General features: G+C 36.8%; 3 protein-coding genes and 1 long non-coding RNA gene across 4 annotated transcripts in view; 3 read left to right on the top strand and 1 right to left on the bottom strand.

Annotated features, from left to right (window-relative positions):
• Window positions 1-340: 340 nt before the first annotated feature.
• LOC134806753 (uncharacterized) lies at window positions 341-5596 on the top strand. The gene is made up of 4 exons (XM_063780074.1): window positions 341-526; window positions 618-863; window positions 1175-1324; window positions 5381-5596. Exons 1-4 carry the CDS (start codon window positions 442-444, stop codon window positions 5446-5448), a joined length of 549 nt encoding a protein of 182 aa, XP_063636144.1. The 5' UTR covers window positions 341-441; the 3' UTR covers window positions 5449-5596.
• A 1177-nt stretch (window positions 5597-6773) lies between these two features.
• LOC134792395 (trafficking protein particle complex subunit 2) lies at window positions 6774-7921 on the bottom strand. The gene is made up of 3 exons (XM_063763723.1): window positions 7724-7921; window positions 7427-7576; window positions 6774-7344 (listed from the first exon to the last, which is right to left on the bottom strand). The coding sequence occupies exons 1-3, from the start codon at window positions 7811-7813 to the stop codon at window positions 7165-7167; spliced, it is 420 nt and encodes a 139-aa protein (XP_063619793.1). The 5' UTR covers window positions 7814-7921; the 3' UTR covers window positions 6774-7164.
• Window positions 7922-8730: 809 nt separating this feature from the next.
• Window positions 8731-9592, top strand: LOC134789773 (uncharacterized). Its single transcript, XR_010144118.1, has 3 exons — window positions 8731-8769; window positions 8846-9066; window positions 9462-9592. It is a non-coding gene; the product is annotated as an uncharacterized LOC134789773 (long non-coding RNA).
• Window positions 9593-9697: 105 nt separating this feature from the next.
• LOC134789436 (uncharacterized) overlaps window positions 9698-26766 on the top strand; it is a 30455-nt gene continuing 13386 nt past the window's right edge. Inside the window, exons 1-8 of the mRNA XM_063760032.1 lie at window positions 9698-9842; window positions 9967-10144; window positions 10403-10498; window positions 11295-11377; window positions 11875-12064; window positions 15144-15278; window positions 15712-15800; window positions 15943-16058. Of these exons, the coding sequence (XP_063616102.1) occupies window positions 9796-9842; window positions 9967-10144; window positions 10403-10498; window positions 11295-11377; window positions 11875-12064; window positions 15144-15278; window positions 15712-15800; window positions 15943-16058 (934 nt within the window). The 5' untranslated portion in view covers window positions 9698-9795. The remainder of the gene's footprint in view (window positions 9843-9966; window positions 10145-10402; window positions 10499-11294; window positions 11378-11874; window positions 12065-15143; window positions 15279-15711; window positions 15801-15942; window positions 16059-26766) is intronic.

Genomic DNA, 26766 nt, shown 5'->3' on the forward strand with positions numbered 1-26766 from the left:
TGTCGCATTGCCTATGTTTTGTTCCTCACGGAGGCACGCGTATACCACTTCTATAGGATCCTACCTTCTATGATTTTTATACTTAGCCTGAGACTTTGTTAAAATAAGCCTTTAATTCGCAATTAGATTAAACGAAATTAACTGTTGTTTAAAATATACTTTATCTCAATATCTATACTATGGAAAAAAGCGGAAACTTGTTTAAAAGCCATAACACACTACCGCACTACACCGCGACCTTGGTGCGGTGCGGTAGTGTGTTATGGCTTTAAAAACAAAAAATCTATTAGTCTATGGAAATCAAACTGACAAATTTTGAAGTTGAATTTTGAATTAAATCAACGGCACAAGCAAAGCAAACTACTAGTGAGCGTTAAAGCAATCTATTACAATTTTCCAGTTTCCATTTCGATTAAATCGTTATTTTTGACAAAATTCATCATGTCTGAGTTATTCAACATCTTTGGAGACAGCCTGACGCGCCAGCCAACGAAAAATGTCGCGCGCCAACCGCTATTCAACATCGGTATGTTATCATTTTTATATTGTTAATATTTTATTTAATAATGTATGTTGTCAACGCTCGAATTCCCTCTGAATGTAATGTGTTTTTACAGAGAATATGGGCAAATCCGTTTCAACGGGCCCAATCAAGCCCAACGAGCCGTTGAAAAAGGGCGCCGAACCGAAGAAGACTTTCCTTTGTAACAAGGGGAAAGCCCTACAAAGCACGCCTATGCGGCAGGCATTCACGCCACGGGCGGTCAACGTCGGAGCCCTAATCTACAAGGACGCTGACGCCAAGTCTGACAATGCTGTAAACTTTGAAGAGTTGGAGTTCACTAAACCTGTTTACAAATATGGTAAGGAAAACCATTTTCATTTTAATGCAAACAAATCTGAACCATGATAGCAGATTCAGATGTTAGATTTTATTGACCTTAAAGGCAGGTTATACTAAGCATAATTAGCAGCATAGGATGAATTTTTTGGCTGAAAAACCTTAAAAGTGATAGTAATGAATCCTGTATCTTAAACACGTGTGACCCATATGGCCTATGATCGCACACTGTGGAGACGTAGCATACATGGTCGCTATTATTCACTAAACATCTTTCTTGTCATCTGTCTCACTAAAACTCACAATGTAGGAGGTATTATTTGCATATTTCAGACAATTACACTAAAGACTGGCTTGACTACCTACCCTTGCCAGAGCCCGAGCTGAAGCGGCTGTCGCTGACGCCGCCGCGCACGCCGGCGCCCGACACGCGCCGCACCAGCCTAGACTTTGACTGCTCCTATCAGGATGAATTCTTCACAGGTATGTTATTACAACTGAATTAAAAAGATACTAGTGGCTCTGTGAGCTGTAGACCTCGCGAGCATAGCTTATTGGGACCAATCGACGGTTTGATCAATCGACAATACAAAATTTTTAATTTATTAAAAAAAATACGAAGATTAAGTGAAAAAAAAAATACAAAAAGTTATGTCTTACTGGGGATCATACTTTCTGTGTGCAAAGAAAAAAAGCGAATGTTTGCAAAATGCACCATGATAGTTCTTAGCTAAGCTGATGAAATTCGGCTACTCATTCTCGAGTAAAAACTAAATATCTAAATACCGCCTAAACCAGCAATACAATTTTTCTGCATTTTTTGCCATTTACTATGTAAATATGTCTCAAAAAGAAAATACTCTTATGATATAGATACGACTATTTGTTTAAGCACGAGGTATCACGACTCCTCCATTTTAGAGAATTTCCAAAAACTGGATTGACAAAAAAAAATTTATTTAGTGGAAGCAGTTATGAAGTTAACCCAAATTTTTTTTATTAAGCTATGAGTTTCATCACATATGTTCCTTGAGTAAATTATAAGCATTTCAAGTCTGGGAGGCAATAAGAAATGTGCGTCTAGTCGGGGAGGGCGGGGTACAAAGATGGCCGCCACCCGTCATCTTTAAAAAAAATCTATTCTGGTCCTGGTGACCACTAGGGCAAGTTTGGTATCATTTTCGTATAAACCGGAGACGTAGAATTCATTGCCGATATTAGTTTTTTTCGGTTTCATAGTAATTTTACAAGAAAAACATCAAAAGGTGAAAATATTGGTTGGAGATTTTTGCTTTGAGAGCTAATAACTTTTGTATAGTGACCAAAAATATCATACAAAAAATACTATAATAAAGCGCAATTCATGCAGATTCTAAAACTATACACGTCTAATAATATCCTAATCCAAAAAGATGGTGAAAAATTATATTAAATGGCCACAGTGCGGGAAGCTGGACTCGCGCTAGGCGGCGTTTATCTTACAAAATGAGTATCTGCTTATATTTACTTTGTTAAATTTTATGGTTTCAATTAAAATACTTTCTATATACAGCAGGGCCTCTTTAATGCGAACACCCAAAATTTTTACCCTGTTCGGACTCACGGAGCGTTCGGATTATAGTATGCAGAAATTTTCATAGTAATTTTTGTTCAAGTGTTAGCGTCACATGTTTCTTTTTCTCGACGTCGAAGCCATGATGAAAATAACTATGTAATTCGATAACAAAATGCCTAACGGACGCGTTGCGGACGATAAAACAATACGTGTAACACCTAAAACGCACTTCGTGGCACTGCAAGTTAGGCTTGAGTGGGTCCTGAACTAAGAACTATTAAGAATGAAATCCCATCAAGGACCGAAAGGAACTAAATCTTTTTGCACGCTCTTAATCGGACTTTAGGTCCTTTAGTTCAGTAGGATTCGAGAGCGCTTGACTCAGTGAAACGTAAAATGGACGGAACGAAACGGTTGTCAATGTCGCTGGCACGAGTGTGAACGAGATGAAAGAACGACGTGACACTCCTAAGCCCGTAAAATATGAAGGAAAATCAAATATATTTCGACATATTTGATATTTTATTAATTATGTTAAGGTGTGTTAATGTTTAATACCGACACATCGTATCGTACAAGTTGAATTGGATTCAGTTACCAAAGATTGGAAAGAAACCAATGAAAAATCGACTCCTATTCATTCCCGGCTCTCAACGACCGAATTGAACTAAAGGAACTAAAAGACCGAACTAGTTCGATTGACCGAGAGCGGAGCGCTCTCTGTAGTGACCGAGCAGGCACAAGCCTACTGCAAGTCAGAACCTGAGCGAAATGGCGGTTGCGCGGGTGGAGAGGGGGGTCGTTCGGATTATAGAGGTGTTCGTATTAGCGTGGGTACGGATTAAAGAGGCTCTGCTGTATTTGTATAAAACAATTTCACACAATAATTTTCTTTTAATGCAGTTGCAACGATTTTTGCAACCTGTCTTGCAGCTGCAACAAGTGAGTTCCAGGCACACACTTGCGACATCGGGTAAATCTGACCAAACAGGAGTCCATTCACTGTCTTCCATTCTCCAGCCTCAAGAAGAAGGACTCTGAAGCTTTTGTGGAGGCACTAAGGCTTGTCCCCAGACATGGACGTACACAGAATTGTGTCTGTGTACCGGATATTGCGGTCATTAAATTGTTTTAAAAAAAATATAGAAAGTATTTTATTTGAAACCATAAAATTTAACAAAGTAAACATAAGCAGATACTCGTACTCGACCATTTTGTAAGATAAACGCCGCCTAGCGTGAGTCCAACTACCCGCGCTGCGGTCATTTAATATATTTTGTCACCATCTTTTTGCATCAGGATATTATTAGACGTGTATAGTTTTAGAATCTGCATGAATTGCCCTTTATTACAGTATTTTTTGTATGATATCTTTGGTCACTATAGAAAAGTTATTAGCTCTCAAAGCAAAAATCTCCAACCATATTTTTCACCTTTTGACGTTTTTCTTGTAAAATAACTATGAAATTGAAAAAAACTGATATCAGCAACGAATTCTACGTCTTCGATTTATACGAAAATGATACCAAACTTGCCCTATTAGCCACCAGCATGAGTGTAGATTTTTTTTAAAGATGACGGGTAGCGGCCATCTTTGTACCCCGCCCACCCCGACTAGACGCACATTTCTTATTGCCTCCCAGACTTATAATGCTTAGAATTACTCAAGGAACATATTATTTATTATTATTATTTTTATTTATTACGTGTAACACATGGACACAATTTTTATTAGTAATGCTTACAAACTAAGGGGTTAGTAGGTACAGGGTTATTTTTTAAAACAAAACAACACTGATGGGCGAATGCAATCCCTCACAGTGTAACAAGTAGGGACAGTCAACCCTATCCGCTATCATGCGAAGGAGGCTGTTGGGACTGCCAAGCACACGGCGCACCAGGGATGCTGCGCGTGCACGCATGGTAGTATAGAAACAATCCACGCGCGCCGCCGCGAACATCCCTGATGCGCTACAGAAACGAGGCAGTCCCATCAACACCCGGAACGCATTATTGTACTGGACCCTAAGGGCCCCATATGCCCGTTGCGTATACTCCGCCCACAGATTGCAGGTGTAGAGGGAAGTGCAAAACGCCTTAAACAAAGTGACCTTCACCTCTTTAGAGCACCTTGCAAATCTGCGGGCGATCATATTCGCCCTGACCGATAGGGCCCTTCGTTCCCTTTCCATGTCCAGGTCGTCTTTGAGGTCGGTCGCGATCACATGGCCTAAGTACTTAAAATGGTCCACTCTATCTATAGGGGTACCATTGAGGCAAATGGCAGGAACTTCCATTGTCTTCTTGCGACCGCACTCAAACACCATGAACTGGCTCTTGGTTGCGTTATATTTAAGTCCATGATCTGAGACATACGTTTCGCAGATTTTTAACAACTTGCGCAGCCCACACACCGACGCGCTCAGCAGCACCATGTCGTCTGCATAACTTATGTTGTTGACACAAACTCCATCCACATGACAGCCGACATGGGTTCTACTGAGCGCCTCGATTAGTCCGTTAACATACAGGTTAAAGAGCGTAGGTGAGGTCAACCCCCCCTGTCTCACCCCGCACTCCAACCTGTACTCATCAGATAGCACGTCTGACCATCTAACGCTGTTGACCTGGTTTCCATACCAATACTTAAATATTCGAATGGTTTCCTGCGGTAAACTGGTATTTTCCAGCTTCTTCCACAGTATGTCACAGTATGTGATGAAGCTCATAGCTTAATAAAAAAATTTTGGATTATGTATGGGAGCGATGCATAATTGCTTCCGGTATACAAATTACAGGTCCTTATAAAACAGCTCTTTGCATTACAAAAGTTTACAATGCTCCACTAGTCAATAAATGTTACCAGCAACTTATTAAAAATAAAACATTAAAAATTGGATTGCATACAAAAGCAGGAGAACAAAAATGTGTGTATTACTAAGTTAATTTAATTTTTTCTTCATTAGAACTTCTTTTTGTTACAGATGATTTCTCAAATGTGAGTATCCCAGATCCAAATGACAGTGACCTGGGCTTGCCGGACATTTATTGAGTTGATTTATTGTCTTAGTGTGTAATGTATAGTTTTAATAAGTATTGTTTACATTTTGGACACAGTATTAAACAAGTTTAGACATAAAGTAATAAGTTGTGGACTTTCTATACTAATTAATTTCAAGATTGCAATTTAATAATTTCTTGCCTGACTGAATAATTTTTACCTATATAATAAGATTGGTTTATAATATTACACAATACACAGTATAATTTTCTCAAAAATGGACGGCAAAGTCGACTTTGCCGTTTAAAAAATAGGTTGCGAAGCGCGTAGTTTATGGTCAGTCAAAAATTAAAAAGTTAAAAACATTGCAGTCTCGATTTTGGGACTGCAATGTTGCATACAAATTCCATTATTTGTCGAGTTCCAAACTTTTTAAAAGTTGAAATGGCCATATCAAATGAAGGCACAGGCCCATTAAACAGCCAAACAGATGATTAGTACCGCGACTATTTAGCTGTCTCAAATAGGTTGGCGTATTTTCGGCAGAAAAATACACTTCTATTGTATTATTAAAAAAATAAAAAGGCGGCAAAGCTAATTTTTTCAATTGTTTCTACTTTTTTCTGTGAAAATATATACGTAAGAAAGTTGCTTTTGTAAAATATTTCTATGATATTTATATTTCTTGCACCATTTTTGAGAAAAGCACTATATATGACTCGGCTGGAAGGCTACTTGCTGGCTTCGGATTCAATTAAACGGACTCCCAAGGTCGTCCGTTTAAAACGAATCCTCAGCCTGCAAGTAGCTACTTCCGAGCCTCGACAATAATGTACTATTATTTAACCAGTACAAGATTTCCTAAGTCTTGTAGTATTCCAATGGGAGATTGTAAAATGTAAATCTTTCTTATCGTATTGTTGCATATTTTTAATTAATTTCATTTGATTTAATTTCTATTCATATTCCTATTTTCTATAAAATACTTACAATTGTAAACTTGAAAGTAGTTAGTATATAGAAATGATACTGATATGCAAAAATTAATGGTTCTCCATCAAACACATTTTATGTCATGCATTGTTGCAGTTTAGAATATAATTGTTTTAAGGAAATTAATATAGAACTAGATGTATTGTGCATGTATTTTTCTAGCTTAGCTTGGATGAATATAATAGTATATTTAAGTGTTTTCTAATGACTTGTGATATTTATTACTAATTCTTTGAAATGAAAGTAATTTGTAATTAAGAAATGTCTTTAATTTTAATGTACATACATTTTTATTTACAGACTTAAAAAGAGTATACATTTTATAATATTAATAATCTATATAGGTTATATTAACTGAAGTTGCTTGTGTGCAGGGGCAAACATATTTACATTTTGCACAAGCATTTTACATAATGAACATGATAAGTGGTTTATGTTCAGTTTATATTGAAAGTAGTGATAGTTCCTCTGGAGAGAAATAGATACAAACCCTCATATTGGGCTTGACCCAATTACTATTTCCTTGATTTATTTATGAAGGTAAACAATGATTATCATTTCAACAGCAGAACCATTTACACCTTGCTCAGTAGAGAGTTAGCCTTACAAAGATGTTTCTGGTGTTAGCTATGGAATATTGGTCGATTGCATAAAAAAATCAAGCTCCGAGATATCTAGTGTGAACTGAAAACCTTCATATAAATATTGCTTAGCATTTGCCTTGCAGCATAGCCTTTCAACAATAAATTAACTAATAATATCAACACTTATGGACTATGTTAGATACTTCTTCCCTAAGAACTGGACCTTCTTGTCAAATGCAGGGAGTGTGATGGGCGTGTCCTCTTTATAGAATGGATTCAGCATCAGCTTGATGTACGCTTCATACACATCTGTGAAGAAATTCTTGATACCATCTTCATTTCGCGCATCATGGACCATTATGAAGCGCATCTGTTGAATAAGACATTTTTGTTATTAAATTAGGTATTATTAACAAAGACCAGATGAGCCTATATCAAAAGAAAGGGTTTACCTGACTAGCGGTGACAAAAGCAGACACAAACCACTGGTTGAACTTGTCCACAGACTTCAGGTAAGTGTTAGTGACCTTCCACATATGCTCATCTACGAGATCTAGCGCTGCGTGAGCAATAAACTGGTTCAAGTGCCTGTTGTCCTCTTTCTGGAAGAAATATTGGCAGTATGAAAAATACTTCACTAAATCGGTGTTATATATTTTTATGTAATAACCATTGAGATGAGTGACTATTTATAGTAAAGACTTTAGACTGCTTAGAAGCAGTATTTCAACAGAAAAATTAAAAAGTACCTTAACCTCCTTTGGAACAGGGATGAAATCTTTCTCAAAAATAGGATTGTCCGAATGACCTACAATTACAAAATAGTACGTCCCCGCCATTTCGGGTGGAAGACTTGTTTTGTTAACAAAATAGAAGTGAGATTTATGGCTCAATAAACGAGAAATCTAAATATTTACGCCTACAGAATGATGAGACTCGACTGACACAAATGTAACAAACATTCGGTAACCATACTAACCATATTTATGGAAACAGTAAAAACCTACATTCACATAATTGTAAGATTGTAATACAAATAGAACTTCTTGTTAGAAATTTTAGTAAATTTAATAAAAAATAATGTTTTACTACACTGTTTATGCTGAAGTAAGCATCATAATGAAAATTAATTATAAAATGTAGTAGATACGCATTTAGTTTTAGAACAGACTTGACACTTGCAAGAGCTGTCAACTTGTCAAGACATGGTTGACACGACTATAGTAGCGTTCAATTTAAACAATTATAGTTTGTCAAAGGACAGTCTCATTTTAATTATAGACAGAATGAAAGAAGTATACTATAGAAGTAGACGTATACTATCTTTGTCTTAAACTAGTACTAGCACCCAAAAGAAAAGCATGAGTATATTATAGTTTTCCTGGTTGTTACTGACTGACAAATTTGTTTGACCAACTATACATAACTCAATCGCTCAGTGACTTATTTGAATTACCTGAACGAGACCTGAACAGCTGTTTTAATGGATTGGTTCCTGGCTGAATCTGATGACAGCCCAAATGGGCTGGTATATGGCTGGTATCCTGAGCGGAACAATCAGATTTGAATTGGGAAATTTGGAAAATTTCGCAGTCAACCTCACTACATTAATAATTTTATGAATTGTATCGTTTTACCTATGGCGTTCATACTCATATAAAAAAATTAAATAACTTTTGGGCGGGAAAAAAGTAGAAAAAGTTTTATAAAACAAAAATGAAACAAAACTTGTAACAATCGTAACATTGAACTACTGCGTACTTAAAACTGCAGAACTTCCGTAAAATAATGGAAAGTAAGTAGAAAATGCTTTATAAATTAATATGTCAAGTCTCAATTAAATCCTTATAACAAAATTTTATATTTTTCAGATTCGTGGTCTACATCGATTGAAAAGTTGATGGTATGGCGGGCAGGTAGTTGGAATAAATACGATTCTAAAATTACGAAGTGGACACTGAGAATGGTCTACGATGTTCTTATAATTGCATCAAATACAAAAGTATATGAAACACTAAGCCTATACAATAAAATTAAAGGGTTTTATAAAGGCGACGTCTTGATACTAATTGTAAGCAATCCAGCTCAAGAGGTAAGTGCTTTATTAAAATAAATATTACTACATTATAATAATATTACTATACTAGTACTTAGGTAGGTATTAAGTTTATTAAAAGTATATTATATAATAATTGTCAATATGTTAAATATATGTTTTAATTAATAAAATAAAGGTAAGAAAGATTAAGTTTCAAATCAAAAGCGACGTTGCTGAAAGTCTGAAGAAACTTGGACAACATTTTCCAATTATTAGTCACAGTTCAACGACAAATGAAAAGGTATTTGAATCTCAGTATCGGAATATAGAAGAGGTGATGAAGAATGCTGTTGAAGCCATAGGTATGATAAGATTGATAAGTTCATTTGTTTATTGTTTGAACAGCGTTGTAATAATAATAATAACCAACCCATTTCTTTCACACGCAGGTAAAACCGGCACTCTCGACTTACCTACAGATTTCAATAGCTTCGTAAAGCTATGTCTCTTGGACCCAAAAATGCCTTTAATAATTAATGAAACGCAGAAAATTATAGAAGAATTAAAGAAAATTTAAAAGTTTTTAGATTATAGTTTTGATGATTTTGTTAAATTATTTGTATTTATGAACGCATCATTAAAGTTCTGGCTGTAAACTGTCAAACAACAAAACAAAGCTTGAAATTTGTAACTGCCGTTGGCGATATAAAGTGATTTGTGATTATTGTTTTATTGTCGAATTAGTTACAATTATTATAATATCTAAGTGAACAATAATTTATTATGATCCCTACAAGATTTGTCCCGGGGCAGGCTCCCCGAAAATCAAGGTAAGCTTACTCAAAACGTTCCATACAAATATATCTCGAGATTCACAGTAATTAACACCAGTTTTCTTTATATTTAATAAACTGATTAAGCAAAAAATATGTGAAAAAATGTTCGATAATACAGAATGGAAGGCAGACAATCGTTCTTGCCCCGTCGCCTTGGTTCTACCGACCGTCTGTCGGACTCGCGGCGGCCGAGCGGCACGGGGCCGCGGTCCAGCAGCGCCGAGCCGGGGCGCGCCTCGGTGGCCGTCAGCCGGCTGAGTCGCGAGGCTTCGGCTACCAAGCTGCCTGTCAATAGGGTAAGTAAAAAAAAAGCACTGCAGGTTTTTTTTTAATGATTAATATACTGCAGTTAGATTAATATACTGCAGTGCAAAGAAAAACAAAGTTGGATAGTCCTGTTCATTAAGTACTTGATCAAATTCTCCCATTCTTTTTCTCATCATGCTAAATTCATGTTTCCTCCTTGGCAATGTTTTTCAAATAGCTTAATTGCTTGATGTAACCGCAACCTAAATATTGAATGTTGATGTTGCTATGATATTAACATTTTCCAGCGGTCCCGCTCCCAGCAAGGAGACTCCCGCTATGGCCAGCCTACTACTACCCCACTCAGAAACAATCAATACTTGAGGCCTACTACTACACCTGTGGTATGACTGTAACACATACTATTTTAACATCTATGCTTTGAACATGCTATTTATAATCTTTACATTGTGATCATAATCAAGAGATGAGTATAAGACTGTCACCTAAGTCAGTCAACTATTCAACATATTTCTGCAAACCATTAAACCATATTTAAGTAAATCGTTAAGTGACAATCAAAATCAATTGCAAAAAAAAATTATTAAACAAAAATCAACCTTATTTTTGTATTTCCATAAGATCAATATGGCTCTGAAGTAGTAATTAGTTTTGTATGTCATCTGACAAACTGTAAAAATCTCAAACCCCCATCATACAAATACCTTAGAACACTAGACTTATATAGACTGGGACACAGCATAACTAATAGTACTACCATGCAGAAATGACACTTCCTACAAAACAGAAGTATGACAGCGATTCGGGGTTGAATCATGATATCCTTTTCTAACTTATGGCACTATCCCTTTTGACTATTAAATAAAATAAAATAAAAATCATTTATTGCAGATCAAAGATCCATCTATTTAGGGATGTCAAAATTCAAGTAATTATTTTATCTGTGGTCGTGCAGCAAAGAGACGTCAAGTTGAGTCAACCCTAATAATTGCTTGGAGCAAGGCTGAGCTGAACAGAGGCAAGCTAGCCTGAAGTCAGGAGTGTCTCCCCACTGACTGGGATATGGACAGTGATTACCTTTTTTAATGAAACTAACCGTGAATCATTCAAAACTGTTACCTCAGAACACTTCACTAAAATGCGCTTCTCATCACACGATTTTGTTATCTTCATTTACAGCGCACTCCATCAGGAGACAGATCCCGTGGCTGGGAAGCATCTCTTGACAGGGCTCTTGCTTGTGTAACTGTTAAGGATCAAAGGTAAGAATTATCATTTTTCAAATAAGAGTAAGTAAGATAAGAATCAAAACAGCTTTGTATTATTAGGTCTACTTACATTACTCTGGCTTAGACCAACTTTGTTATGATGCTCTTTAATTTTATTCTATTGTAACCTCTAGCAACCCACTATGTATATAAGAAAAACCGGCCAAGTGCGAGTCGGACTCGCGTACGAAGGGTTCCGTACCATTACGCAAAAAGAGGCAAAAAAATCACGTTTGTTGTATGGGAGTCCCACTTAAATATTTATTTTATTCTGTTTTTAGTATTTGTTTTTATAGCGGCAACAGAAATTTGTGATAATTGTAACTATCTAGCTAATTACGATTCATGAGATACAGCCTGGTGACAGACAGACAGACGTACGGACAGACGGACGGACAGTGGAGTCTTAGTATTAGGGTCTCGTTTTTACCCGTCGGGTACGGAACCCTAAAAACTGACAGTCAAACAACTAATCAGTGATCATTTAACAGACCAATCGCAAACATAGCGTGGCAGCGCGCGGAGCTCCTCCGCGTGCAGGAGGCGCTGGCGGCGCGCGGCGAGGCGGGCGCGGCGCTCGTGCGGCCGCTCACCATCGCGCGCTTCGTGGACGTCGCCGGCGCGCTGCTCACCGCCATCACCGGCGACGACAAGCTCAACAACGACAACTATGTCACGAAGGTAAACGACTAACCCTCATTCGATCAAAGTCGGTTCAGTTCCTCATTTAAAAAAAAAGAGGCAGAACAATGTATTAACTTCCTGTCATCTCTGATGAGGTGGTACACGACCTACTACAAATGAGACATTATAAGCTCTAATAAATAAATAAGTAGTTTTGAAAAGCATTTAACTTTTAAGGTATTAAAAAGAAAAAGTTTTTTATCTGAATTCACGGCTTGTTACAAAGTTATCTAAAATCTAGACGGATGAACTCAAAATTATACCATCTAGAATATGTATATAGTTACTAGGCGGGCCCGCGGCTCCGCTCGCGTAAATGAAATAAAGAGTTTGTCTTATGTTTATTTAAATATCGACATTAAATATTATGTATTCAACCCTGCCAGGGTTCATAACTCTGTGAAAGGGACTTCTTATTTGTAACCGTTATTTGGATAACTTAGTTCGCATATTTCTCAATAAATAATGTCATTTGAAAAAAGGCAAGATTGTATTTTTTTAAATTATTATTTATTTTTATAAGCTCATATCAGTCCAGTCACCAAAAACGTTCATTAGATTAATTTCCGCCTTAAGATGAATGTGGACGACCACCGCCCATAAATCGCCTTTTCATGCAAACGTAGGTAGTCCCCATTTACCATTCCGGATATTAATAATACTTACTACGGTGACGCAACGACCCAAAAAGAGTCCTGGCCTCTGACACCAGATCACGCCATGTTTCTCGGTCTTGCAATAGCTCTCGCCAGTCGCTATGGCCGAGGTTGAGCAGGTCTTGAGTAACGACGTCATTTCTGCGGTACCTAGGACGTCCAATCGGGTGTCTCTCATTTCGTTGTCCCAATTACGCTCTCTTCACGGCACGATCCTCTCCCATTCTCTCTGTGTCCGAGCCACGGAAGCTCAGCCGCTTTGGTCTCTCCAATACCCAAATATATCGCCAAATATATCGGAACACATCCTTATTTCTATGGCAACAAAGTTATATTACGATATATTTGGCTACTTTAGCCGTCACTATCTATTTCATACTGACTGTACATTTGCTTTATGAATGTGTAGTCGCCATTAGATATATATCGTAGCCACCAAGGTCGCTCAAAAATATCTGAACATGCACTTTAATTACATTATACATAATTTACATGGTTCAGATATTTGTGAATACCTCATCCGCTCCGATATATCTGATGGTGACTTTCAGCAAGAAGAAAAATCTTACCTGGTCGAGTCGTATCGTATTACGCGAGAAAACAGTTCCCGAATTGATTATATCTCTAAAGTCATCCCTTGAACTGATGGACTTCATATTAACGTATCAACTTTTTATTTTTTGGGCTTTCTCGGCAGCCCGTTCCCCGGACGAATGGCAATGGTTGCCGAAGCCGTAAAAGTCAATCTGAATAAGTATAAGTATGTTAGTGTGGGATGCTACCTGCGTAGACACACTGGCACCGTCCCACCTCCAACGGACTACTGTAAAAGCGGGCGGAGCGGCGGAAAGCGCCGAAATTCTAAAACGTAACAAATATAAGAGCCTCGGTAGAGAGTACCATTTTGTACCATTTGGAGTTGAAACTCTAGGTCCATGGGGTCCCAGCGCGCATAAGTTGTTCGCAGAAATCGCGAAGCGTCTGGTTGACGTAACTGGTGACCGAAGAGCTGGCGGCTACCTCGCACAACGTATCAGCATTGCGATACAGCGAGGAAATGCCGCCAGCATCCTTGGTACAGTCACCTGCAATAATATGTTACACAACGAAGGCCGCAAAAATATCTGATACGATCTTATTTGTAGAGCCATAAGAGCGTGTCACATATTTTTACGCCCTTCGAAGAGTAAAATATTATTGCAGGTGACTGTACCAAGGATGCTTACAATGCCTCAAGGGCCTATTTTAGATTTAAGCTAGTTATTAATTTCGTTTAGTAGTACCACTGTATATATATTGTATGTAAATATCTGAATAATATAACTCGAAAAGAAATTTAAAACAACGAAATGCAAATTATTAGTAATATATTAATACAAATATGATGTCATAAATATGACAGAAGTCACTCGTATGGGGGCATACATATACCAAGGTTGACATTGACAGCACTTTTTATTTTACTTCGAGTAAAAAAAGCCGAAATCACTGCATACCAACATAACAATAGTTATTTGTACAACAAGAGATCAAAGTTTGATATTTCTTCGAGTGCTTATTTTGAGTCCCGTGCAAGCGAAAGATTCTATAATAGATTCACGAGCGTAGCGAGTGAATCTAATTTAGAATCTTGAGCGTAGTAAGGGATTCAAAAGCGCACGAGATGTAAATAACTTTGATCTCGTGTAGTACACAAAATTTTTCACCCTAAGCAGTGAGAACATACCTAGAGGGACAGAGATAATAGAACCCAAGTATCGAACTTGTATTAGACCCCGCATGTTGAAATGACATTTGACTATAAAGGTCACTTGAATGTCATTTTGTCTCACTCAGTGAGCAAAATCGCATTTTGCTCACTGAATGAGACAACTCAGTGAGCAAAATGCGATTTTGCTCACTGAGTGAGACAAAATGACTCAGTGAGCAAAATCGCATTTTGCTCACTGTTTTTAAGAAGCAAAGTACCCTTGTTCGAGCTGCTGAGGTGAAAACATAATTTTGGTTATTTGAAGTTCGAAACGAAACCAACCGAGAGTTTCCGAAAATAGCCGATAGTCGTAAAATGAAGAATGTTATGAAAATTTATTTTGCTTATTGTAAATTAAATCAAAAGCGATAGTTATTATGCTCTAGTTCTATTCTCATATGTAGATAATAGATTAGAACAGTTTTTTCTTATCATACGTGCGTCTTATTCGTGAAACGTGTCAAAAACTTTTTTAGAAATTTGTTAGGCGTCATCTCTCTTCTTCCCTCGTTTTTTATCCCGTTCTGGTTTTTCGATTTTATATATATGATAGTCTGTCCGCTTTTCTAAGATCAAGTGCGCCATGGTAAATCTATGGCGAACTTGATCTTTGAAATCGGACAGGCTACATAAAAATTCATCATATTTTGAAACTGCTTTTTTCTTACAGCTGCCGCACATGTGCAAGCGCCTGCTGTACCCGGGCACGGTGTCCAAATCCTGGCTGAAGGCCGTCAACACACTGCACGCCTTCCCGCAGGCGTTGGCGCTCATCGCTTACCTGTTGGATCTTCTACGGCGGATTGTACGTATACTAAGCAGTGATTTTATTTCACTTGCCCTGTTGGTATGTTAGTGTGGGTCAAATCTTATAAGCTAAAAACCACTTTCCGATTTCCGATTGATCTGAAATTTTGCATACATATATGGTCTGCTGATGAAGACAGGAGGTGGCCATGGAAACTCTGTAATGAAGCAACGCAAAATAATTGTGTTTGGAGTTGTTAGAATTGTCTCTATGAGTATTAGTTGCATGTGGAATCAAAAGTACCTACAGCAGCATTAATATGATTTTTTTTCCAAAAACTTTTAGAGTATAAAATTATATGAATAGTAGGAAGTGACAAAAGGTTCACCGGGGTCGAACAAGCTTTGTGGTGAACCGCTTATGTAAATTAATGTTACCAAGTATCAATATCAATATTATCAATATTAAAGTGTCCCTCGGTTGACCGCAGGAAGCGCCAGTGAGCGACGAGTGGCTGTACGGGGACACCGACGATCTGAGCCAACTGAGGCGCGAGTACCTCCGCAAATGCTTCATCAGGTTCGTATATTATACAGGGTGAAATTTTATTCACCAGCCATACTCTGCTTCTAGTTGTTTACTCTATATTTATTTTTTGATAACTTTATTTAAAAAAAAAACAATTACTTTCACTTTTTGTCACGTAATATTTATGACACAGGTTCCAAATGCCGGATGCTGAATACGAAGATTTAACAGAGGAGTACCTCCAGCAACTGAAACAGCTGCTCGGCACCGATGATGAGAAAATACGAGAACTCGAAGAAGCTATCAAACGTGAGTATCTCACATAGGGTTGTAAAAAAACGGTTTTTTTTCTAACTTGAAAAAAAAACCGTTTTTTTTTCTGGAGTACGTTTTTTTTCAAAAGTATGAATACTCAAAATTTGCAAGGCAGTTAATACTTTTATACGGTTGTTTTACTTGTTTTAGACTTTATGTTAACCATTAAACCAATTTAATTTAACAACTTTGATTAATAACAACATAAATGAAATCTGTAGTGGTAGTTATCGCAATTTACTGTTGGCAACACCAACGCCTCTCGTCGCCGCATCGGGCCCATACAACCATTTCCAGTCGCCGTTACGACGCGGTGTTGACACATCTTGTGTCGACACCGTCTGTTTCGGTCACAATTCCAGTCGCAGAGTCGTCGCCGTGTCGACACAGTTACCAGAAATGGGGAAGGGTCGACACATGACATAAAGTGTGGTCGCCGTGTGCACACATTGTTTCGGGTTTGCGACTACTTTATGCCAAAATCATTCGTTCATTCGTTCATTTTGTTCCTGTCAAATGGAAACTGTCAGATGGAAAAATACTTAAATAAAAATAAGTGACATTAATACGCCATCTCTAAAACGGATTACAAGACGTAATTATATATTGTTTGCATTTATATTACAATAGGACTTAAATTATTATGGGGAATTAAACTGCTCGAGTGATTTGATAAACTAAGTGTAATATAATCAACGCGCCACCACATTGTTTTAGTTTAGCCGGAAATGAAATTGTTTACTTCTCAGTGCCTGTGTTCATAACTATATTATTTGAAGCATTTTTAGTACTTCGATGCGTATACTATACTTAAATAACAGAAATAACGCTTTACATACTACGAAACTTGTTAATTATGATGTATAAATATGGTTTAAGGCTGAGAAATATTGCAGTCACAAAGTAGTTGCAATGTTTCGACTTTGTGTCGACTCTGTGTTGACACATGACACGCGCTGTCAAAAGTAATAACAAAGTTACTGGTATGTTACTGGATTTGCAAAATGGCTCCTTGTGTTGATTTGTTTTCAGATATTCTCAAAGTGTAAAAATGCCGTGGTCAGAGATGGGCATTAATCGATTAACTGTTTATTCGACTAATTAATGGAATAAAAAAAGTTAATTCTCAAATTTTAATCGCGATTAGTTTAGTCGACCTAACATAGATTGAAATTGAATTAATCTGAATATTAATCGAATAAATTATCGATTAAATCTCGATTGAAAGTTGACAGGGGGCCATTTTTGTACGTAAAAATAATAGAAATGTCTTGCATGCAGATGGTAGCAAAACACTTTGTCATAAAAGTCGAGATGGGTGTCGATATATAGGTTTTAGGGAGTGCCGATTTCGAAAATAATGACCATTTTGGAATCCGAAATGGCGGCCATGCACTGTGTCATAAAAGTCGTCATGGGTGTCGTTTTATACGTTTTAGGGGGCCCCAATTTTGAAAATGATGACCATTTTGGAATCCAAAATGGCGGCCATGCACTATGCCATAAAAGTCGTCATGGGTGTCGTTTTATAGGTTTTAGGGGGCGCAGATTTCGAAAATGATGACCATTTTGGATTCCAAGATGGCGGCCATGCACTATGTCATAAAAGTCGTCATGGATGTCGTTTTATAGGTTTTAGAGGGCCCCGATTTAGAAAATGATGACCATTTTGAAATTCAAAATGGCGGCCATGCACTATGTCATAAAAGTCGTCATGGGTGTCGTTTTATAGGTTTTGGGGGGCGCAGATTTAGAAAATGATAACCATTTTGGATTCCAAAATGGCGGCCATGCACTATGTCATAAAAGTCGTCATGGGTGTCGTTTTATAGGTTTTAGGGGGCGCAGATTTCGAAAATGATGACCAATTTGGATTCCAAGATGGCGGCCATGCACTATGTCATAAAAGTCGTCATGGATGTCGTTTTATAGGTTTTAGGGGGCGCAGATGTCGAAAATGATAACATTTTCAATTTCAAAATGGCGGCAATGCACTATGTCATAAAAGTCGTCATGGATATCGTTTTATAGGTTTTAGGGGGCGCAGATTTCGAAAATGATGACTATTTTGGATTCCACTTTTATGACAAAATACGTAGCCGCCATCTTGGATTATAAAATGATCATCGTTTTCGAATTCTGCACTCCCTAAAACCTATAAATCGACATCCGTGACGACGCAAGTTATCTTTATTTTCAGATCTAACAAATTGCTACAGAATACAAAGGACAAAAAAGAAGCGAGGAGGTAATGAAACAAGCAAAAATACAGATGATTCCTCGACGCAATTGGGTGATTCTTAAATTGTGTCCAGATTTTTTTTGTCATAAAAGTTTTTATTTTTCACATATTACTCTCACAAGTTCCGTGACATTTCGACCTTGTAATTTTTTAAGTAAATGTTTTTGTTTATCTATGAGGATCTCACTAGAATAGTATAATCAAGGTATGTTTATATTTGATGAATGAAATAGTAACGCAAAAAAAAAATATATTTGTGTCTTATATTCCTGCCGAAGACTTTTATTTTACCTTTTCCTACTACACAAGTTTGGCCAAGTAATAAGAATTTAGGGCTCTCAATTTTATTTTGACTTCTACAACAGTAAAGCTACGAGGCCATGTTTGGTATCGTTTTCGTATAAATTCGCAGTACCAAATTTAGTTAAGGTATCACATTGACACCATTCCGAAGTAAAAACATATAAACTTATTAAAATACTTTCTTTTAAACTCCTCTTTACGCTTAAACTGCTGAACAGTTTTAATTTAAATTTGGTACACATATATTTTGAGTCCCGAGACAGGATATAATAAGTTATCTCAAAAATCATACTTTAAAGGTGTGAAATGAGGTGTAGGGGGGAATTCAGAATTGACTTCTTGAAGTTAATACTGTTTAAGTTTAGGTTTGAAGTCATGTTTTTTCATCATTTTTAACTAAATCAAAGATGTAGACCATCCCAAATTTCATATAAATCGGTTCAGCGGTTAAGCGTCAAGAAGAGTTTCAAAAAAACCGGCCAAGTGCGAGTCGGACTCGCGTATTAAGGGTTCCGTACATTAAGTCCGACTCGCGCTTGACTGCACATTTCTAATAGGTTTTCCTGTCATCTATAGGTAAAGAACTATTTTGTGTATTCAGACGGACATACATACAGACGCACGAGTGATCCTATAAGGGTTCCGTTTTTTCCTTTTGAGGAACGGAACCCTAAAAAGATTTATTTTTATTTTGTGGAATGGTGTCAATGTGATATCTTAAATGGATTCAGCACCCCAGATTTATACGAAAACGATACCAAACACGGCCTAGCACCTTCACTGATATAGATATATCAAGATAAAATTGAGAGCCCTAAATAAACTTTCAAGAGCGGATATCTCAAAAACTATTCAACATATCGAAAAACTTTACTGAATAAACTTGTAACAAATTAAATTAACTTTCATTTTGTATAAGTGGCCATGTCGCTGAGATGCATAGTTTCCGAGATATAATCGAAAAACGGGAAAATGGGACCTTCAAAGCCCCCTCTCTCCCCCCCCGCTCAAGGGCTACGGCCGGGGACTTTTGATATGTTCACCTCCTAACTTGTCAAACCGAGTTACGGAGTCAAAAATTGTGTTCCGAGCATTTCCCTCTACAACTTTTGGAGCATTCGTTGCCTGACCTAAGTAGCTTATTGAATTTCTTTAAAAACTTTTCTGTAAAAGGTTGACGGGTGTTGGGTGTTTATATGGTTTCGGTCGATTATTATCATTTGCATTGCCCATGATGACTTACTAGAATTACGAGCACACGAGACACTAATAGTAGTTTGACAAACCTTGGTTTTCAAGAGGTATTTTATATTGACATTTGCTGTCACAAATTTGCTGTCAGATTTAGTCGCAAACCGCACGCAAAGTGCACACAAATGTGTCGACACCTTGTTACGGAAAAGTGTAGACACTTTGTTTCGAAACAATTCTAGACACATTGTGTGGACTCTGTTACGACACATCTGACATTTAGTTACCACTTTGTGATTCTGCGACTGGAATGGTTATATGGGGGGAATTCAGGGATTCCCCAAAAATTACTTAGTTTTAAGTTTCTTATATAAATAAATCACGAAAGACCGTTATTGTGGCATATTTTTGTTTATCTGAAAAAAAACCTAATTTAGAAAAAAAACCATGGTGCCAGGTTTTTTTTCATAAATTTGAAAAAAAAACATTTGGTTTTTTTTTCTATTTGCAACCCTAATCTCACAACCTCCTCTCCTAATCTAAATAAATAAATATTAGGGGACATCTTACACAGATTAACCTAGCCCCAAACTAAGCAAAGCTTGTACTATGGGTGCTATAGGCGAAGATATACATACTTATATTTTTTTTTTTTTTTTTTTTATTATTTATTCAGAAACAAACAGTCATACATGGATTATGAACATATTTTAAAGACAATAAGAATAGACCTATAGTTTCATAACAGAAAAACATATAAATAGGTCCGTGGCTATTAACTATATAAGAGAAAGACTTAATTTGTATTATTGCAATTACTATATACTAGAAATTTGTAAATCTATGATTTGATACTTTGTCAAAAATACATTTTAAGTGCGTTAAGCAAGTTATAAATTTAGTTAAATTCAATATTTAAATGCATTCTTAAGTTGTGTTAGTGTACAGTGAAAGAAGTCTACATCATTAAGTTTAAGGTTTTCATTAAATAGTTTACATGCGCGTTTAATGAATACGTTTCTACCGTAGCCAGTCCTGCAGAATGGTATAGAAAATAAGTTTCTTTTACGACAACGGCGCTCTCGTCTTCGCGGAACTCTAAAACAGATTTTATGTAAAAGAATAGGGGCATCTAATTGTGAACGGAAAATTTTGAAGAGCAAAACGGAATCATTAGCATCACGACGGTCACTAAGAGTTTGTATATTTAGACGTTTACAAGTATCAGTATAGTCAGCGGTATAGGTTAGTCCAGTCCTGAAGGCCAGTGATTTAATAAATCTTTTCTGGAGTCGCTCAATTCTGTCAATGTGTACTTTGTAAAAAGGTTTCCATACTGAGCTACAAAATTCAAGGTGACTTCGAACAAAACTATTGTAAAGAATTTTATATGTTAGGCGGCTTTTAAATGGTTTGCCAACACGCATAATGAATCCTAACTGTTTGTATGATTTTGCTAGCATTTTGTCAATGTGTGGGATAAAAGTGAGTTTGCTATCCATAATCACACCGAGATCTCTGATTTCGGTTACTCTGTTTAAGGTTTTACCGGATAGAGTGTAGGAATAATTAATTACATTTTTCTTTTTTGAGAAAGTGATGACATTGCATTTATCTAAGTTAAGAAACAGGTTATTTATTTCACAGTAGCTAACTAAGTTGTTTAAATCATCTTGCAATTTTTCGCAATCGCTAATATTTTTAACTATCCTAAAAATCTTTGTGTCATCTGCGTAAAGTAATACTTTAGAGTTCTGGATGTGATTAGTCATGTCATTCACATAAAGAGTAAAAAGCAAACGACCTAAGTGAGAGCCCTGAGGCACTCCAGAACTGACAGACATCCATTGAGATTGATAGCCCAACAAGACAACCGCCTGACTCCTGTTTTCAACGTAGGATTTGATCCAGCGAAAGAGGTCGCCATGTATACCAAGCCTCCAAAGCTTAGACAATAGCGTATAGTGACAAATTTTGTCGAATGCCTTGGAAAAATCAGTATAAATAGCGTCCACACTATAACCATCATCCATTGCACTATAAATTTCATCAGTAAAGGTTAGTAAATTACTGTCAACAGATCTACCCTTATAAAAACCATGCTGATTTGGAACTATATGGCGACGTACAACATTAAATAATTGGTCAGTAACAATTTTTTCAAGTAACTTACCAAGAATACATAATTTAGAAATGGGAATAGGAGTGACCCATGCTTGTTTCCAAGTTTTGGGCACAACGCCGTCTTTAATTGACTTAGTATATAGTAAGGTGATAGGAGTTGCAAGGGTAGAACTGCAAGATTTGATTAGAAGCGGATGAATGCCATCGGGTCCAGCACCTTTATGGACATTAACTGTTTTTAAATATTGTAAAACTGTGTTGTAATTTATCTCTATGGTACCTAGATCGATAATAGAATCAGGCGCTGGACTATTTATTATGTCACCCAGGTCTAGATTAATAGGTTTTTCAAAAACTGATTGAAAATGACAATTGAAAAAATTACATATCTGTTCGCCGTCAGAACTAGTTATGCCTTTATAGTGCATTGATTGAGGTGGTTTATTTTTAGAGAATATAGACTTTACGTAAGACCAGAAAAAATTAGGATGACTTTTGATTTTACTTTCTGAATAAGATATATAATTATTATAACATTCCAGCTCTAATTTGTTGGCTCGTTTGCGCAGAGTACTAAAAGTCTGATAGTCTAAGGGGTTGCCGTATAATTTCCAACGTTTATGATATTTTCGTTTTTCTCTTAATATCTTACGTAGGGGTGAGCTATGCCAAACAGGGGCGGAACAAGTAGGCTGACGAACAATTCGTTGTGGAATATACTTGGAAATTAAAGTTTTAATCAAGTTATTAAATTTAGTTAGACAGTCATCTATATTCATGTTTTTAAAGAAATTAAACCAATTAATAACCGAAAGTTCAGCATTAATTATTTCAAAATTACCAGCATGAAAGTTATAAACGAAGTGAGGCGCCGGCTTTAAGTGAGATGAAGTATTAAATTTTAAGTCTAAACAAATAGCTCTGTGGTGTGCATCTTCCGGCGTGAGTGGTGAATCGCAAGCTGATAAGCGGCAGTCAGTGTTAGAAAAAATTAAATCTAATATTCGGCCATTGATATTAGTTACGGAGTTATACTGTTTAGTTCCCGTATATGATAAAAATTCATATATTAATTGAGTACCAAAACCACAACACACCGTCAGATCCATCCCAGATGTTGAATTCATAGCCCAGTTCGCCTCAGGTATATTGAAATCACCAGAAATTAAAAACAGGTCATCCGGCCGATCGACAATTATTTGACTAGCAAGGTCAACGAATGTGGTCAGTGCATCTCGGTAATTGGGTCCATTAGGAATATAAATACAGGCTATGTTAAGATAAGATTGTTTTTCATTATGATAAGGGAACGAAGATGTCATGTCGTGTTTATTACGTGCAATGGGAAGTGAAACCCATAAACATTCACAATGGGCGAGCGATGGAACAGGCCAGTCGCGGCGCAGTGGCTGGTACTCTGAGCGCACAGCAACCGCGACCCCTCCGCCCCGCGATGCACCACTCGCCTCACTCGCCTATATGCATAGGATATAAATTTGTATATGTAAATAAAATCTAGGTCAAGGATTACACTAGTTTTTGAGTATATTAAGTTAATTGGGATTGGTCAATAGTTTGTTTCACCATTAACATCAGTCTTAAATATTAATTTTCACTTCTCATGCTCAAAAAGTGCACCTTTATGTCGTGCGTAGACGACATAAAATCGCATTTTATGCTCTAGAGCATAAAGTAAAATCATCTATTACGACCCTTATTGACTTAGCAATAAAGTCCAAATTCTGCCATACAAACTGCCAGCCCTGCCGGCGCGCCCCCGACCGGCGCTCTCCCGATCGGCGCGCCCCGCGCCTCCGACCGGCCTAAGAACAATTTTCTTTAGTCTTGAATAATAGTACATTATTGTCGAGGCTCGGAAGTAGCTACTTGCAGGCTGAGGATTCGTTTTAAACGGACGACCTTGGGAGTCCGTTTAATTGAATCCGAAGCCAGCAAGTAGCCTTCCAGCCGAGTCATATATAGTGCTTTTCTCAAAAATGGTGCAAGAAATATAAATATCATAGAAATATTTTACAAAAGCAACGTTCTTACGTATATATTTTCACAGAAAAAAGTAGAAACAATTGAAAAAATTAGCTTTGCCGCCTTTTTATTTTTTTAAATAAAAAAAAAAAGAAGTGTATTTTTCTGCCGAAAATACGTCAACCTATTTGAGACAGCTAAATAGTCGCGGTACTAATCATCTGTTTGGATGTTTAATGGGCCTGTGCCTTCATTTGATATGACCATTTCAACTTTTAAAAAGTTTGGAACTCGACAAATAATGGAATTTGTATGCAACATTGCAGTCCCAAAATCGAGACTGCAATGTTTTTAACTTTTTAATTTTTGACTGACCATAAACTACGCGCTTCGCGACCTATTTTTTAAACGGCAAAGTCGACTTTGCCGTACATTTTTGAGAAATAGTACATTATTGTCGAGGCTCGGAAGTAGCTACTTGCAGGCTGAGGATTCGTTTTAAACGGACGACCTTGGGAGTCCATTTAATTGAATCCGAAGCCAGCAAGTAGCCTTCCAGCCGAGTCATATATAGTGCTTTTCTCAAAAATGGTGCAACAAATATAAATATAATAGGAATATTTTACAGAAGCAACGTTTTTACATATATATTTTCACAGAAAAAAGTAGAAACAATTGAAAACGTTTGCTTTGCTGCCTTTTTATTTTTTATATTTTAAAATAGAAGTGTATTTTTCTGCCGAAAATACGCCAAGCTATTTGAGGCAGCTAAATAGTCGCGATACCAACATTATAATAATTATTACTAATCATCTGTTTGGCTGTTTAATGGGCCTGTGCCTTCATTTGTTATGGCCATTTAAACTTTTAAAAAGTTTGGAACTCGACAAATAATGGAATTTGTATGCAACATTGCAGTCCCAAAATCGAGACTGCAATGTTTTTAACTTTTTAATTTTTGACTGACCATAAACTTCGCACTTCGCGACCAAATTTTTATACGGCAACGTCGACTTTGCCGTCCATTTTTGAGAAATAGTACATTATTGTCGAGGCTCGGAAGTAGCTACTTGCAGGCTGAGGATTCGTTTTAAACGGACGACCTTGGGAGTCCGTTTAATTGAATCCGAAGCCAGCAAGTAGCCTTCCAGCCGAGTCATATATAGTGCTTTTCTCAAAAATGGTGCAAGAAATATAAATATCATAGAAATATTTTACAAAAGCAACTTTCTTACGTATATATTTTCACAGAAAAAAGTAGAAACAATTGAAAAAATTAGCTTTGACGCCTTTTTATTTTTTTAATAAAAATAGAAGTGTATTTTTCTGCCGAAAATACGCCAACCTATTTGAGACACGAGAGTGAACAAGGTCGGCGTACCGCAGGGGAGTATCCTGGGTCCTCTGCTTTTTTTACTGTACATTAACGACCTACCGAATGCGATAAATTTTGACTGTATACTCTTCGCGTATGACCTATCGGTCGTCATACCATGTAGTGATGACAAAACGTATAATAGTGACATAAACAAAACAATCGCTGATGTAATAAACTGGTTGCATAGGAACAATCTTCAAGTAAATATATCAAAAACCACATTTGTCCAGTTTATAAATAGAAATGGCAAAAAGCAACAACTGACTGTAACTTTCGCAGATCAGGTAATAACGGAATCAAGTCAGACAATGTTTTTAGGCATTTGTTTAGATGACAGATGTTCTTGGGGTGAGCATATTAATAAATTGTGCAGTAAAATTAACACGTTTGCTTATGCGCTTTGGAAATTGGCTAAAATTAGCACCAAGCAGACCGCAATACAGGCCTATCACGGCTATGTTTGCTCACTCCTCAGATACGGCGTTCTCCTCTGGGGAAATTCAACCCATGCAAGACGCGCACTTTTAGCACAAAAACAGTGCATCAGGGCGATCTGTGACGTAGACGTCTTAACATCTTGTAGGCCGCTATTTATAGACCTGAATTTATTGACTGTGCCATGTATCTATATCTATGAAGTTTGTTTATTCGTTAAGGCCCACCCAGAACTCTTCAAAACTTTCAAAGATATATGCAACTTTCCTACAAGGTACCCAAATCGTCTGGCTGGTCCTGGCCGTAAGACACAATTGTACAGCAATAACGCATACTGTAAGTCCATTGACATATTAAATTGCCTACATGATGACATTAAAGATTTGCCTATCAGTTTATTTAATCGTAAACTTAAGAACTGGCTCATTCAAGAATGTTTTTACTCTGTTGAAGAATATTTTGATTACTTTAGACATCAAACTTGACATTTTATGATATAAGAAATTAGTTATTGAATCTGTATTGTAGTTATGACATTAGTAATTTAATTGTAATTTTGACATTTTAATAATACGCTAGATATAAGTGCACTAGATTGTTAGATTTAAGTACTCTAAGTACGTACCGTTGCATGCTTCTTTTTATATTTAGGTATTTTCTAGAATAGTTTTGCATGCCAGCTTTTGGTGGAATGTGTGTGACCACGATATACTTTTATAACATCTTTTTGTACCACATTTTAAAGCGAAATAAAGATATTTGTATTTGTATTTGTATTGACAGCTAAATAGTCGCGGTACTAATCATCTGTTTGGCTGTTTAATGGGCCTGTGCCTTCATTTGATATGGCCATTTCAACTTTTAAAAAGTTTGGAACTCGACAAATAATGGAATTTGTATGCAACATTGCAGTCCCAAAATCGAGACTGCAATGTTTTTAACTTTTTAATTTTTGACTGACCATAAACTACGCGCTTCGCAACCTATTTTTTAAACGGCAAAGTCGACTTTGCCGTCCATTTTTGAGAAAATACGTTAAAATAACC

This window comes from Cydia splendana, chromosome 1 (assembly GCF_910591565.1).
Source record: "Cydia splendana chromosome 1, ilCydSple1.2, whole genome shotgun sequence".
NCBI lineage: Eukaryota > Metazoa > Arthropoda > Insecta > Lepidoptera > Tortricidae > Cydia > Cydia splendana.

What these genes read in the sequence shown, in the direction of transcription:
- LOC134806753 (XM_063780074.1), top strand. Translation starts at nt 442, where the DNA reads ATGTCTGAGTTATTCAACATCTTTGGAGACAGCCTGACGCGCCAGCCA. An exon ending in CCAACCGCTATTCAACATCG is followed by an intron (nt 527 to 617) that starts GTATGTTATCAT and finishes GTGTTTTTACAG; the next exon opens with AGAATATGGGCAAATCCGTT. An exon ending in TCAGGATGAATTCTTCACAG is followed by an intron (nt 1,325 to 5,380) that starts GTATGTTATTAC and finishes TTTTTGTTACAG; the next exon opens with ATGATTTCTCAAATGTGAGT.
- LOC134792395 (XM_063763723.1), bottom strand. Translation starts at nt 7,813, where the DNA reads ATGGCGGGGACGTACTATTTTGTAATTGTAGGTCATTCGGACAATCCT. An exon ending in CTGTTCCAAAGGAGGTTAAG is followed by an intron (nt 7,577 to 7,723) that starts GTACTTTTTAAT and finishes TATTTCTTCCAG; the next exon opens with AAAGAGGACAACAGGCACTT. An exon ending in CTTTTGTCACCGCTAGTCAG is followed by an intron (nt 7,345 to 7,426) that starts GTAAACCCTTTC and finishes CTTATTCAACAG; the next exon opens with ATGCGCTTCATAATGGTCCA.